This window comes from Eleginops maclovinus, chromosome 10 (assembly GCF_036324505.1).
Source record: "Eleginops maclovinus isolate JMC-PN-2008 ecotype Puerto Natales chromosome 10, JC_Emac_rtc_rv5, whole genome shotgun sequence".
Classification (NCBI taxonomy): Eukaryota; Metazoa; Chordata; class Actinopteri; order Perciformes; family Eleginopidae; genus Eleginops; species Eleginops maclovinus.
In genome coordinates this window covers 1329524-1345536 of record NC_086358.1, presented here as the reverse complement: position 1 = coordinate 1345536, position 16013 = coordinate 1329524, and the positions used below count along the sequence as shown (strand labels likewise).

The 16013-nt window shown below is 45.4% G+C and overlaps 1 protein-coding gene across 1 annotated transcript in view; it reads right to left on the bottom strand.

Annotated features, from left to right (window-relative positions):
- The window catches only part of itgb4 (integrin, beta 4), a 29218-nt gene that overhangs the window by 2493 nt on the left and 10712 nt on the right, over positions 1-16013 (bottom strand). The window contains 32 exon segments of the mRNA XM_063893103.1: positions 408-527; positions 654-818; positions 1084-1239; positions 1440-1628; positions 1820-1969; positions 2214-2342; positions 2839-3093; positions 3660-3833; positions 6666-6794; positions 7796-7978; positions 8057-8194; positions 8460-8640; positions 8807-8979; positions 9621-9938; positions 10032-10239; positions 10338-10486; positions 10612-10791; positions 11187-11335; positions 11429-11452; positions 11607-11665; positions 11748-11851; positions 12351-12545; positions 12858-12891; positions 12987-13105; positions 13225-13350; positions 13673-13805; positions 14192-14287; positions 14557-14660; positions 14785-14905; positions 14907-14994; positions 15579-15655; positions 15761-15928. Of these exon segments, the coding sequence (XP_063749173.1) occupies positions 408-527; positions 654-818; positions 1084-1239; positions 1440-1628; positions 1820-1969; positions 2214-2342; positions 2839-3093; positions 3660-3833; positions 6666-6794; positions 7796-7978; positions 8057-8194; positions 8460-8640; positions 8807-8979; positions 9621-9938; positions 10032-10239; positions 10338-10486; positions 10612-10791; positions 11187-11335; positions 11429-11452; positions 11607-11665; positions 11748-11851; positions 12351-12545; positions 12858-12891; positions 12987-13105; positions 13225-13350; positions 13673-13805; positions 14192-14287; positions 14557-14660; positions 14785-14905; positions 14907-14994; positions 15579-15655; positions 15761-15928 (4594 nt within the window).

Below are 16013 nucleotides of genomic sequence, written 5' to 3'. Positions count from 1 at the left end.
GTGCTGTAGTTCCTTTATAGCCCAACATTAGCCTCCTTTAGCTTAGCGGTGGTGACGTGAAGTCATGTGACCGTGCTGTAGTTCCTTTATAGCCCAACATTAGCCTCCTTTAGCTTAGCGGTGGTGACGTGAAGTCATGTGACCGTGCTGTAGTTCCTTTATAGCCCAACATTAGCCTCCTTTAGCTTAGCGGTGGTGACGTGAAGTCATGTGACCGTGCTGTGGTTCCTTTATAGCCCAACCTTAGCCGCCTTTAGCTTAGCGGTGGTGACGTGAAGTCATGTGACCGTGCTGTAGTTCCTTTATAGCCCAACATTAGCCTCCTTTAGCTTATTATTGACATATGATTGATACATACAATTGACGTAATACTTTTCAGATACTTTTTGAAAAGTGTTTATTTGTACCTGAGTAGTAGGGGTCGTTGATCATGGTGTGGGAGACGTTGGTCAGAGTACTGACATCTGTGGGCAACTGGAAAACTTCTCTCCTCGACATCGACTGACTGTTGTACTGAGACATAGAGCCTAAAAGGAAAGAGGAAGGAATCAAATACTTGGATAACATTTAGGGAATAAACTGTGAAGGTACATGGATATTAGTACATGGATATTTCATATTATATTCAATGCATAGCTATAGCATTAAACTACCTCCGTCCTGAGACTCGATGGTGATGATGCCCTCCCTCTCTGGTCCGAAGCCCTGTGTGGTTCGGGCCTGGACTTTGAATTTATACGGTACGTTTTCCGTCAGATTCGGGACGGTCAGACTCGTCTCAGAGCTGTCGCCATTCACCTGGAAGGAGCGGACGTCTCCTGAAGAAAACCACAGGAAATGTATTTCAGAATAAAGCAAAGAGAGGAACCTAACGAACGGAAAACTAAATATCTAAGTGTGTTTTTTCTCAGAATATGTTTTCTCTCGGAATCAGAATATAACTTTCTCACAGTTTGACTTTTTTTTCAGAGTTTGACTTGATTTTCAGAGTTCGACTTGATTTTAACGGGAAGCAGAATTTATTTGAGTTCAGTAGAGACTATTGGTAAAAAAAATTCAGCCCATTTATCCTGAAAGCCTAACCTCCACCGTGCAGCTGGTCGCAGGTGACGATGTATCCCAGGATGTCGCCGTTGGGTTTCCTTGGTTTTTCCCAGCTGAGCTGCAGGGAATCTGGACTCAGAGCCGTGAAGACCAGCGGACCAGGAGCACTTGGAGTACTGAGTGTGAACGGAGAACCTATTGCGAACAAAGACACATTTTACTTCTAATAACTGAATAAAAAGGTTTGGTGTTTATAGGAAATCTAAGAATTTGTGACCTAAAAACCCAGAAAAAGGAACAGAAGTAAATACAGATGAGAATTGGACGTTTTTCTCAGAATTTGACTTCAAAACTGTACTTGAGTAACTACTTGAGTAAATGTACTGGGTAAGTACCTGGCATGGGGCTCATTGGGCTCATGGGGTCGACGGCAGACTCGATGGTGATGACTCCCTCCCTCTCTGGCCCCCAGCCCTCCTGACTCTGAGCCTTCACTTTGAACAGGTACGACTGGTTGGGCAGCAGATCCTGGATCAGCACCGCATTCTCTCCCGGGTTCGTCACGTTGATGCGCTTCACATCTCCTGCAGGAGGAACAGAAATCAGGTTAACGGAAGAGGAGGTGAAAAAAAAAAAAACCCAAGACTGTACACCAACTCTCTGAAATCCTCCCTGTCGAGAAGTAAATTCAACTCCTGTTGGGTGTGGACGAAAGGCCAAGACACAGAGAAGGGAATTCTTTATGACAGATATTTTTCTTGCAGGATTATTGTACCTCCACTGATCTGCTGGTAGAGAACGCAGTAGCCCAGGATGTCCTTCTCACAATGGGGCTCTTGCCAGCTGACTTTGAGGGCTGTTGGGCCCAGAGCCGAGAATACCAGTCTGCTGGGAGTGTCCGGGACCCCCGGAGAGAGACGAGCGTCTGAAGAGAGACAAACACGGACCTTACTGAATACAGATAAATACATTTTAAAAATACAATAAGTTAAGATCTTTAAAAAGGAGATAGTGGTGCAGTGGTCTCATTTCTGTTGGTCCCTGAAGGCAGCATCTTCCTGGTTCAATGGATTTTTCAGAAGATGACCTCTGTGCAAAACAATGTTTGTTCCTGCACCACTCTATAAAGATGATGCGGAGCACTTCACACCCATGCATTGCAGACTCACCCTGCAGCACCCTGTCCAGACTATAAAGCGCCTCGTTGACGTCTGAAGACCCGGTCCGAGCTCTGGAGCCCTGAGAGAGGCTGTAGCTGAACTGAGAGCTGCTCTGCATCGCATTGTAGCCGAAACCACCTGATGGCGCATTGAGCAAAGGAGGAGGAGGCCCAGGAAAAGATGAGGGAGCACGGTAGGTAGGAGGAGGTGCAGATGGAATAAAAAGGGAGGGAGAAACAGCGATAGTCAGCATAGCTCCTGCAAACACATCAGCAGCCAACAGCCCCAAACCTGCTAACACAAGCTAATCATGCGCTGTGCAAACCGTCTCCAATAAAGTTTGCTTTTACCATTTATTTTCAAATGTACTGTTCTATCTGGTTATTTCCCATATTGCAGTAAGCATTTCCTGTGAAGCTCATCCTGTGCCATCGAGAAGGCTTTACCTCTTCCCTTTTACTGGCCTCACTGAATTCCACTTCTCAAGATAAGATAAGCCCTGCTCATAGTAGCAAAGCATCACCTGGTGGTCCCCAGAGGTCCTGTATGGAGGTGTTTATCTCACTGGATAACTGAGAAGTGGAATTCAGTGAGGACAGAATATGTACTTTGGAATAAAAGTCTAAAAAGGTACCTGGATCAGGGAACTTCCCCGTCAAGTCTCCCATCACGATGGAGTCTCGGATGTTTTCCTCGGTGTAAGCCCGGTTCTCCGAGTGCTTCCTCATGATGACTTCTGATGTGTGCACTCCTCCTCCTCCAACACTATACCCTCCTCCTCCAACACTATACCCTCCTCCTCCAACACTATACCCTCCTCCTCCAACACCCAGACCTCCTGGGCTTACACCTCCTCCGCCGTACGTCATCTCAGTCCTACGAGAGCCTCCTAAGAGAGAGCATAAAGAGAACACTGAATAAATGCACGAAACTGCTGCAGAGGTTTTGGGGATCCACATCCTTCACAACACTTTTAAGAGACATAGCGTTGTTTTATGGACCATAAATAAACGCTTTCTGAAGTAAAAAGCTAACTATAAAGGAGCTACAGCACGGTCACATGACTCCACCACCACTAAGCTAAAGGCGGCTAATGCTGTAGCCTCCCACGACCGGAGAGAGGATACAAACACACTGGAATATGTGCATGAAATCGCTGCATCTCCTGCAGAATGTGGGGATTCCCATCTGAAAATGAGACGTGCTGTTTTATTTCTGTCCTGAAGATGGGGCATGGTGTCGTGCTAACATTTCGTGCACATGCTTATGGACCACTTGATAACCAAGTTTTATTCATCTTAAATCAACGCACTGTTTTATGGTAATCCAAACAAACCGATCCCAAAACAAAGCCTCCTTGTGAAGGTATTCACTTAGACCTCCAGTTACTTTGGCTTTTGTTGAATATCCCAAAAGAAATAGTTTTAAAGGTAAATAATGACATCATTTTGGTACCTGGCCCGGTCATGTAGGTGGTGGATGTCTCTGTGGTGAAGGAGCCGCCGCCACCCCCTTTGTAGTTAGGGCTCAGCGTCGACCTCGGAGACGAAGAAATCGACAGGTTACGAGACGACGACGACCCCCCCGGGAACTGGAAGCTCGTATCCCATTTTCCATTCATGGTGTAATCTGTGGAAATATGGAATATATAATATAGCACAGGAAGTAGCACATTTAGCAGTTAGCATTGGATCAACACATCAAGCACCCAGAACCAGGCCCGGTCTGAAGAGGAAGCAGCAGCAGACTCCAGTCCGACCAGTTACAGAAACACACTGCCAGACTATGTTTAGTAGAAAGTATTCTGTGTAGTTTTTTAGGATGGATTTTAGGCTCTAATGTTGTGCAATGAAGGTTCAAAACGTATCTGGTGTGGTTGATAATAATAATACACTCTTTATATAGCACTTATTAACACGATCTAACAGAAGTTTCAAGATGCTGCTTAAGTCGGGAAGACGTGATTTTTCCTAAAACTAGATCTCTTTTTCCAAGCTTTAGACTCCAGATAAAGGGCAAGACCAACATGGTGGAGTCGCATGATAAAACAAACTGTAGTTCTCCTTTCACTTTGACAAAGGCAGCTCATCAGATGCACTCAATCTGAGAAAGATTTACAATCTTTAAGTTGAGTATTTTCAGTTTGTTCTTTAGTCTGTAGTCGGTGACATCCACATCTACAGATCTGTTGCTGCCTTGACTTTTTTTAAACTGATGTGTTGAACCTGCTAAATGCTAACAAGGATATTTTAACAAACCAGTTTCATAAGGTGCTCCGCATCACAACATACAAACAAACAAGGAAAAACAGCTGTGAGGAGAAGAGGTCATCACTGACACTGCCCTGCAGAAACGAGACTGTTAATTCAGAAGCCATTATTTCCATCCAGCCACGCAGTAACTTAGCCTCACACACACACACACACACACACACACACACACACACACACACACACACACACACACACACACACACACACACACACACACACACACACACACACACACACACACACACACACACACAGCCTCATGATCGCCACCTCAGGACAGACAGAAAAGCCTGCCCCCGATCATCAACTGGAGGTGGGGCAGTTGATGCCAGAGCTCCTCTCTGGGGACTGAACCCCTGCCGCTCGTGCATTAGAGCTGCCATGCTGTCTGTCTGCGGCCCTGAGGGTCTTCACCTGGACGAGGTGTTTTGGCGTAGTTTTGTCGGGGGGCCTCGTCTGAGCTGGCCTCGGTGTCGGTGCTGAGACGGTGGGGGATGATGTCCACTCGCTTTTTCCACGACACCTTGCGCAGGTCCAGGTTGGACCCGACCAACTTCACATGTTTCCAGCCTTGTGTTTGGGGTCAGAGAGGGAGGCAAGCAGGCGGAGGACAGATGGGTAGCGAGGAAGTGTCAGCGGGTGGCTTTAGTGGAACATTAGTCTACACACTAATGAAAGCGTTAATCTGATGTAGGAATGGTTTCTTGTTGCTGTCGGGCGGAAAACCTTTCATATTTCATTTTCTTTTTTTTGTAAATCAGAGAAGTTTGGAGTTGTTTTAATAATAACTCTGACTGCCTGAACGTAGACACATGTCCACACTTCAAGTCTGACCATAGGGGGGGAAATAAGAACAATAATTTAAATGAACAGCCAGTCGATGTCGAGGAGATTACCACTTATTTGGTGAGAGCAAGCTGGATAGCTGCGGTAAGCTAGCTAACTCGGTGGACGGGTAGCGAACGCTGGCTAGCTAACTAGCACACTGACAGGAGAGCTGAGTGTGGTCCCTAGGTTAGCCCCTCAGTTGGAGATAGCTAGCTGGCAGATAACTCTCTGCTCCATAGCTTCACTGTGATAACTGGACTTATAACCATGCTGTACATTCTATATGTATTCTATTTAATATTCCACACCTTCACACTTATTGTACATATATCATCCTGCTTTATATTTTGTTTTTATTTTCTGTACGTTTTTAACTTTCTTTTTAAATTGTAATTACATTACCTTGTTTTTATGCTGCTGCAACGGAGACATCCATCCATCCATCCATCCATCCATCCATCCATGCCCCCCCCTCTCTCTCTCTATCCATCCATCCATCCATCCCCGCCCCCCCCCCCCTCTCTCTCTATCCATCCATCCATCCATCCATCCATCCATGCCCCCCCCTTCTCTCTCTCTATCCATCCATCCATCCATCCATCCATCCATCATTCACTAGCTAGCTTGTTTGATCAGTAGGTTAGAAAAGATTGAATTAAACTAGGTATAGCTACATAGCTAACGCTGCTAGCTAATTAGCTAACGTTCGCCATCAACACTCAGTTGGTCTCTGGTGAACTTGTTTTGTTTTTATAGAGGGATTAAAAACTGTCCACATGGGCTTCAGTCTGAATACCAACATCGGGTTCAATCTCTTTAGGACGTTCTTTATTTCCTTTAAAAAGGTTTGCTTTCTTCAGGTTTCCGGCTGACAGCGACGATATATATGTTGTTTTTTCCCTTGGGAACGAGGAGCAACATCAGCATTAAGTCCCAGAGAAAAACGGACTAAAAAAGAGGATAGAAAAAGGTCTGCAGAAAGAAGAAGAGCGACAGCAGATTTACTCGAGGAGAGGCCTTGCGGTTTGTGATCGTAAAGCTCTAGTATTGCAGAGATCTGGGGATGTATGGGAAGCACATTTCGTTAGGCGTCGCCTGCCAGAAAGAAGTCATAAGTCTCTCCAGCTCTTCCGTAATGCCACTCGGGGGGAATTAGTAGTAGAAGAACTGAGACATTTTCCCCTTCTGACATAGCACTGAGAGGAACTTCACTACGGGAGCAAAAAGAGCAGCGCTGACAATAAATCCAGAGTAATTGGATTCACATTACAGCGATTGCTCACAGGTCTGGCAGTCACATCCATCTTCCCCAAAGCAGTAGCAGGATTAATTTTACTCTCGTGTTTCTTTGATTACCCACCATCGCCGGAGACGCTGGGGGTCTTGGAGCCTGCAGGCGACTTCATCACCTCGCTGCTGTACATCAGGTAGCTGTCGTACTCTTCTCCGGCCTCTGCGTCAATGATGGGAATGTCTGGGATGATGGGAACTATGGGGACGGGAGGAGAAAGGAGGTAAATATCTTGGCAGGGAATGTAGGATAGGATGTCGTCACCACTTTTTTGCAGGAGAATATAGCAGAATAGATCTTCATCAATGAATGTAGGGAGGATTATAAACAGGGGTCATCAACTCAACCTTAACGCACACTTTTTAATCGACATTTCTTGTCGTTCCTTTTCATAACAGCACATTTTATTTCCAATCTCAACTGTTTTAATATTTCCTTAACGTCTAAATTAGATTAAAACTGGCTTTGTGTCCTATTGGTGATTTGCCAGGTCTTACAAGGGTTCAAATATTGAAATTTGGGTACCACTTTACAATAAGACTACCCTTATAAAGGATCATAAAGGGTTAATAATGAGGTTATTAGTTAGTCTGTAAACACTTTATTAAGAACCAGTTATAAACCAGTTCTAACACAGTGTTCATACAGCAACACAGGCTCACTATTTGGCAGGATGACTCAGCGTTATATTGGCTACCTAGCTTCCTCCTCTTCTTCATCAGCCATCATCCTTGGTATCTGTTGTTCATTGAGTTGACCCCCCCCGCCCCCCCACATCCATCTTGATGTTTCTTGGCATCTCTTAAGCTCAGTAGCCAGTATAAGGCTTAGCAGTACAGATAGATGTGGGCTCACTATTTGGCAGGCAGCCGGTCACAGATGCCCTGTTTCTCTCTCGTCTTATAAAAGCTGATCAATGATTTATAAAGTGTTCACAACCTAATAAATAAATCAATGATAAACTATTCGTAAACCCTTTATCAGGGTAGTGTGATTGTGGTACCGTAAGCTGTGTTTTCTCGTGGACTAAACTAAATGTTCGGTGATAAAGGTTGAATTAATGCATTCATTAAAACGACCTCTCATTCCTGTTTTTTGGTTCCTAGCATTTCCAATTCCAAAGCTTGTTTTAGTCTCATAGTTGTTTGGTGTCCTGGATCTCTTGTATTATATAGAGGGTGTGTTGGCCCCTGACTTACTGGACAGGGGTCTTGTGGGCTGCGATGCTAGGTTGATGGTGGCGTCCCTGAAGGGGCCCCAGCCGATGCTGTTCATGGCCCGGACTTTGTACTGGTAGGTCTGGGCTCTCTGCAGGTTCTCGATCAGCAGCATGCGCTTCTTGGGGTTGTCGATCTTTATCTTCTTGGCGGCGCCTTCGGGCTCTGAGAGAAGAGAGCGTTGATGTTATTATGAGAACTAGAAAAAGTATTTCTAGAAACTCTTGAGGTTTTGGTTCTTACTCCTCTCCTCATCGATGGGGGTGTAGATGACTTCATAGGCCGTGATTTTCCCGTTGGTTTCTGCAGGCTCGGCCCAACTGACCTGAGTGACGGTCGGGCTGATCACGTTGAAGGCCAGACGTCCGGGTTCACCGGGAACTGAAGAACAACCACCAGGAAGAGAGGATTCATTTACACTTAGTGCTGATTTTTGCTAAAATGCTTAGTTGATTCATCTGAAATTGGGGATTGTTGTTGTATTGTTCCAGCAGCAGCAGGTTACAGTTTACTGAATCAATAGTTAGTAACCCATTGGTTCAACCCATTCCAGAAGATAAAACGACACAAAAAACTAACAGAAAAAGCAGGATTTCTCTGGTATCTCCTTCTATAAACATCAGTAAAAGGAATTCTGGGTAATTACCGTCCTCCAGTGTTTGACAGGCCACCATGTCTGTGTCGTATCCGTCTCCCATGGCGTTGTACCCGCAGACTCTCATCTCGTAGTCGCAGTACGGTAGCAGGTCGGTCAGCTCAGCGTGAGGCGTCTTCACATCCAACACCTTGGCCTCTTTCTCCGGGTCGCCATAGATCCAGTACTTTACCTAAAACACACGAGGAAGGAACAGTGAGATCCAGCCTCCTGCAGGAGCCTCCTACAGGACCAGGAGGAGCTTCCTCTGCTGGTTGAACTCTTTCATCCAGGTAGTAAACCTCATCGCTTCATATTAAAGTGCCCTCATTGCTTCCCAACCGGTAGAGCGGACGTACCTTGTACCCCTGGATGTTCCCGGATGCCGGGTCCCAGTTGAGGTGGATGTTTCGGGGTCCGGTTGCTTTGGCCTTGAGGTTTCCAGGGGACAGAGGATGGCCACCGGGGGAGGTGGCTAAATTGTTCATGAAACCCTTCTTCTGTGTCTGGGCGATCTCCGGAGACCTGGGACCTGCAGGGAGGGGGAGTCAGAAGATTGAAATATGCGGCAAATCAAAGTATAATTTACTCAAATGCTAGACTACAATTCTCTCTTCAAATAACGCCTGCAGTCTTTGTCCCTCTCTCGCAATGTTAGCAAAAACACGTCCTGTGATTCAAATCCACTCCAACATTTGATGGTTTCTTCCTTGGCCAATGTTCCACCTTTCCACCAAATTTCAGGGAAATGGGACAACTGTTTTTTTGGAAATATCGCCAACAATAAAACCTCCATCCTTGAATTGAGGCTCCAAACCGGGACCACAGTCCTCCTGCTTTAGATCGTCCCTCTTCACAAATAAGCCGTACATATGAAACGCTCTTGCAATGTAAATAAATGTGGAAAATATGTGAATATAGGATTTGAATCTGCTCCAGAATTGTATGGGTTCTTCCTTGACCAATGCTACACCTTTACACCAAATTCCATAAAAATCGTACCATCTGTTTATCCGAAACAAACAAACAAACAAACAGGCAGAATTAGCCTTGGTACTGGTTCTAGGAAACATTTACCAGACATCGTCCTGCCTCAGATAAAAACATAGAATCCGAACCTGATATAAACTCCTCCAGCTGCCATGTTTCTGCGACAGCCAGCCCGGGTCTTACCTCCGTCGTTGACGTTGATCTGTGTGGTCTTCCTCTCTCCGACGGAGGTGTTGCTGCTCGGGTCGAATAGCTCCAGCTGGAACGTCTCGGGCGTCACGGGACCCGGTTTGGATCTGGGGTCGATCACGATGTTCTTCTCCGTCTCCCCAGGGTTGAACTTCAGAACGCCGGACAGGTCGAGGCGCGAGGACTTCTTGGTTCTCCACTTCACGGTGGAGGCACTGTCCGGGTTGCGAGTGCGAACCACGGGGACAGTGTAGGTCGGGTCAGAGGTGGTGAAGTTCTGCGTTCCCTTTTTGAACATCACCACACTGGGATCTGGATGCAATGCGATGAGGGGAAAGGAAGGGGAAGACTTTAGAGATGTGGTGATGAGGTGCAGCTAGATCACTACAAGCATAAGACCCTCACCTGGCAGGTCTGCGATGGTGACCGTGGTCCTCGGATAGCGTCCCAGCTTGGCTCCCTGTCTGGGGTTACTGAGGTCCATCACGAACTGCCGGACCTGCTTGTCCTCCAGGAGGCCGTCTTTCTCGCTGAGCTCCAGCAGACGGACGGGAACTATTTTCTGGGTCTCATCAGGACCGTAGCTCAGGTCTCCTTCCACGTTGATGTAGTCCTGAAACAGAAGGACCAGGAACATCATCCTTTCTGAAAACCTTGGGTAAAGAGGCCTCTTGGATAACGACAGAGAGCTGAATGTAGTGGACAGCTGACCTTCTTGTCTTTAGCCGTCTGGTCTCGTGTTCGGTAGGTAACCTGCGTTCGTCCGTTCTCGATGATCTCTCGGCTGATCGGGATGTTGGCGACTCCGTCCGACCGGCTGTAGGTGTACGCCGGCTGCAGGAAGGAGAAGATGCTGGTGGCTGTGGAGGAGGAAGAGGAGGATAAATTAGACCAGACGACAAACGACCCGCAGAAAGAACCGATCCCACACAGACTGCAATAACCAGATGTATGATTCTGATCCCGTCTTGGCAGCCGTGCTCACCGTGCTCTTTGATGATGGTGATGTTGACCAGGCGTTTTCCGATCTCGGCGATGCCCAGCGGCACGTCGACGGCCTCCACCAGCAGCTGCTTCTTGTCGTCGTCTTCATCTTTAACGAAGAGCGGCACGTGAACGTCTACAGACTCCACGCCTTCCTGGAACTCCACGGCTCCGGCAGCCTCTGCAGGGGAAATTAATTAACCAGTTAGAAAAACGATTAGCTATTTCAGTTAGGTTTACCTAAGTATTTCCTGCTTCCTCCTCCTACATGCTCTTCTACTCCACTGTTTTGGAGGCAAATGTTGTACTTTTTACATATAAAACACATGGTTTGGTAAAATAAATACAGAATAATATTCCATTAGTTTATAATTCTATTAAAAAAAGCTATTTGTGATGTTTTAAGTACATTTTGTGGATAATACTTCAGTGCTTTTAATAATAGTATTCAAGACCACGGTATTTTCTTATTTTACAAAAGGAAAGGATTGGAGAACTTCTTGTTGTTCTGCTGGATTTAAAGCTAGAGTAATAATACATAAATACTGTGTATCATATTATTTAGTAAACACTCGCCTCTGTCTGTGGCCACGGTGTAGTATCCCGGCACGACTTTGAGGCTGTTCACGTTTCCTGACTGGACGTTTTTCTCCGTGAGTTTGACGATATCGGGGAAGCTGCTGCGAGGAGCGGAGAGGACGGAATCCATGATGGCGTATTCCTGCCTGAAAACACAAAAAGAGTTAGACGGGCATGACCTTAAAACGTGAATAAACTCCAATCATGTCTTCATTTTGATGTACTCATCAGGATTTTACCTTTTTCCGGCATTTCTCTGCATCCTGCAAGAACCGAAAAGATGTAAATGCGTGAACAAATATGAAGCATACCATATTTTACATGAGTCCAAAAACCATTCCAAGCACCAAGAATAACACATGGAGCAAAACTCAAATCCAGATATTTTGGGGGAAGTATTCCTGGGACTCGTCTCACCTGAAGGCGGTTTTCTGGACCTTCTGGGCTCCGGGAATCTGCTTGTACACCTCGTTGAGCTGGATGGAAGGAAACCAACACAGCTGTCAGTCATCGCTCACACACTCCTATGTTCACGAATAAAAACAGTAACACACTCACGTTGTCGGACACTTCTTTGCGGAGCTGCTCGGCGTCTCTGGATTCGGGGCGGGAGAGGTTCTCGGAGAATAATCTGTTTAACCGGAGGGAGATCGGGTACTGGACTACGGGGGGGGGGGGGGGGGGGGGAGGGGAGGAGAATTCATAACTTTACTTTTTTAATCTTCAAATCGAGCCTCAGTTTTGTTCCTGACTGAACCTTATGGTTTCCTTTCAATGAAGGCTGAGAAATATATCAATATCCTTGATCCTTCATGCAGTTATGTGTTTATTTTAAACTACTCTAATGTTTAGAGTTTATTTACTGGTAGGTTTAGAGATTTCGGACTTGTTCTGTATATTTCTATATTGTTTATTTTTATTTTGTGAACACACTGTGTGTTTTATCTAACTGTGATATTGCATGTCTCTCCTTTCCTAGTTTTGGAGGTAACGTGACAGTAAGTGGTCTCTATTATTTACCTCTACCCACTTTGTCTTTATATCCACATGACTGGGACTATATCGAAACGATCAACGCTCCTCTATCCGTTGCTCACTTATTTACTCCTCATTGCCCCTCCATCAGTTTGTGTGTGTGGCTGAGACTCTTGAAACACTCACTGATCTCTTTGGGGTTTGGTTTGATCAGAGCCTGCGGGTGGTTCGGGGGTCGGTGCACGTTGTCGGTGATTTTCCAGCGGACGACGTCGGTGCCTTTGGGCGGGCCGGTCCTCACCATCGGGGTGTCGAGGTGATCCGAGGTGAGCAGAGACTGACGGAGCAAGTACTCGTCCTCCTTAAAGCCGACCATGCGACCTGCAGGGAATTAGACGAGACTCATTCATAACGTGTGAAGGGAAGTATTGCATCTTCTTCCTGCATGTTTACTGAATGTGTTTGTGCACGGTGTCAAATGAAGATGAGGCTACGACGATATTATTAGGTCCTGTTTCCAATGACTCCAGAGTGTTGGACCTCATTTGCATATTTAATAGTGTAATCAACGTATTCACATTTTGATTAATACAACAACAACAAAAATGCTACTACTTCTTTGAAGCTTAATTTAAACAACCTTTAAAGCTGCGTTAAGGAGAACCTTCATGTTTAATATAACAAACCTCTTACCTCTCCTGCAGCACGGCAGCAGGGCGAGACAGCTCTGTAACGGGAGAAGACAGAAGGCATCATTTATACCGATGTTTATTGGTGTAAATGAGTGCGTGTGTGTGTGTGTGTGGATGTGTGTGTGTGTACCGCGCAGCAGGTTTTGCAGCAGGCGCAGTATTTCCAGCAGCAGAGCAGGAGGAGGGCGAGCAACAACAGGAGGAAGAGGAGCAGAGGAAGCAGCCAGAGGAGGCTCGCTGGGGGACAATCTGGAGGGACAAATTGGATGATTCCATTTAGAGGTTCATGATCCATCTGCCGTGCATCTGGCAGCAAATCGGTGAGGTAGTAAAGTCTATGTTTAAGATGTGTGAGAGACGCAGCTCACCTTTCTTCTCCAGCACCTGGACCTCCAGGCCTTTCACTGTGGGGTACTTTGTGTTTTCCACAGTGTAACGATAAGTACAATCATCATCCTCATCACGGAAACTACACGCATCCAGCACCTTATCCGCTGGAAGAAACACACAGATATCAGAACCAGAAATATTTCATTTATCAACCTTTGTTGGATTTCTTAACAGTTTCTCCCCCAAAAATATTTGACTTTTTATCAAAACGTTGCCTTTTCTCTGAATGTAGTTACATTTAATTAAATAAAAAAGTATAAAGATAGATATTAAAAAGAGAAATGTATTTAAATAAACATAGAAAGTTAAATAAAAATATGGACATTGTAGTTAAATATATAAAAATAAATAATAGTTAATAATTAATACACATTTATACAAAGATAGAGACGCTAAAGTAAAAAGTGCACATTGGGTTTTGTTTACCTGGTTTGAGTTCATCCACCAGGGTGATATTAAAGGAGCACTTTGCACATTTGTCTTTCTCTTTAATTTCTCCCGTTTTCCACGCCTGACACTGAACGCAACTCCTAGTACCCTCGCACACGCCCATCAGGGTCTGCACAGGACACACACACACACACACACACACACACACACACACACACACACACACACACACAACACACACACACACACATAAATATATATCAAAAAGTATTTAAAGGTAACTGTTCAGGGTCGTAAAAAATAACCAAACTAAAATTTTAAAACAAGAAACAATAAATTAAATAAGAAATGAAATACAATTTGAAAAATACAGTCGAATTAAAAAGGTGGCTTTTAAACGATTTCCTTTGGTCTTGTTGACATTGCGGTTTGTCCGTAATGTTTGAATGAACAGTTGTTAATGCGAGCATCACTTGTGGGGATGTCAAATCAATACTGCATTGGAGCAAACACACGTCACCATAAATACACATGTTATAAATGAAATCCACACACCTGGAAATTGGGCTCACAGGTTGCAGTCAATTCGATTCCAGAGTCGGGACACTCGCAGCGGCCACACACACATTTACCTCGCCCGTTACACACACCCTGTTACGAATAAACACACTACAGGTGAATAGGGTAACTTTTGTAACGAACAGATATCCCCGTTAAACTTCCCCACCTCAGTCCTTTTCGTATCGCAAGTTTTAATTTAAATATGCAGATTAGGCGTTGCGTAAGTTTTGGTGAATTAAGGAGAAATCTGTAGACGCAAAAATAAAAAGTTAGCAAAGACAAAAATGAACTGACCAGTGCATCATGTTTTCCTGTCCTTCATCCCATTCATCTACAAACAGAAATCATTGTGTACTCACTCCTTTAGAGTCCAGACAGGTCTGGTTGCTTTTGGGACATTCGCAGGCTTTCCCCTTCCATCCCGGAACGCAGGCACACTCCCCCATAACACAGGAGCCATGGTCTGAAGAGAGAGGGGACAAGAAGGGTTCAATGTCAGCAGTGTGTGTGGGAGCATTAGCAGAGTCTCCATCAATGAAGAGATTAGAAAGATGCAGATGGTTAACGACTTGAAAAGTTGGGGGTACCGTTGCACAGGAATCCTCCGTAGCGTTGACACTGGGTTTTGTCGTACTGGCAGTACGGTCCCTCAAACCGGTTGGGGTTGTAGCAAACACAGGAGCCACAGGCTGCACAATCCCCCCGACCTCGAGCAGATGACCTTCGTCCCCGGACTGATGCACTGGCTGTTGTCTTTGGCTGAGGCACTGGCCGAGCAGTTACAGAACGTACTCAACCTGAAGCAGAAACACAGCTCGATATCTCAGGAACGCCTCGAGGAAGAGTCTTCAAATTTGGTGCAGATGTTCATTTGGACTCAAGGCTGAACTGATAAACATTTGGAGGTTTTTTCTGGATATGGATCTAATTTCCCTCCCAATGAATGTCTTCATATTTGGTACAAGGTCCACATGGGTTCGAGGATACATTGATTGTATTTTGGAGGTCAAAGGACACTGTAAAGTCAAGATCGTCCCTTTCTCGAAAACACAATACCTTATGGTGAGTCTACACCGGATTACAAGTACATGCTGATACCGATTAGTAGAAAAACATTGAATAATATTCTGTAAATCCTTTAAACACTTTTAAAATGCGGGTTTTCTGAATGCGGATGGGATCGATCAGGCTGCCGTTTTCACTGCTCCGTCCACGCCCACAACAGCGTCATACCGACAGAAATAAAGCAGCGGCTGTCTGCGTCTTTGACTTAACTTCACATGTGATCCCGCCACATAGCGGATGTGTCTTCAGCGGGAGGCAAACTCATACCACCACGAGGCGTTAACAGTTTCACTCTTTAAAATAGAATAGGACTCACCAGCCATCATGGCACCGACACTTCCCACACACCAGGTCTCCATGTCTGTGACACATTTCTGCATTAGGGATGGGAGTCTGGAAGAAATTAGGACAATGAAGACACAGCTTAAAAATGTATAAAACAGAGAACACGGTGAGTTCACTTATCCAAAGATAAAGGAGACATCAGGATGAGTGTACCTTCTCACAGGGGCAGGTCGGACACAGCACGGAGGCTTTAATGTTCAAGCCGGCGTTGAAGGTTGTTGGTTTGATTAGCATTGTTCCCTCTTTGGAGGCCTGATCCGACTGACAGACCGGATTCTTATCGACCATTCGCTGGGCTTTGACTTTCATCTGGAACTTGCCCTGGAGAACACACAAACATTATCGGACTTCTTGACAACAGCTGATACACTACTGCCACCACAGGAATCATTAGTGTACAGACAGA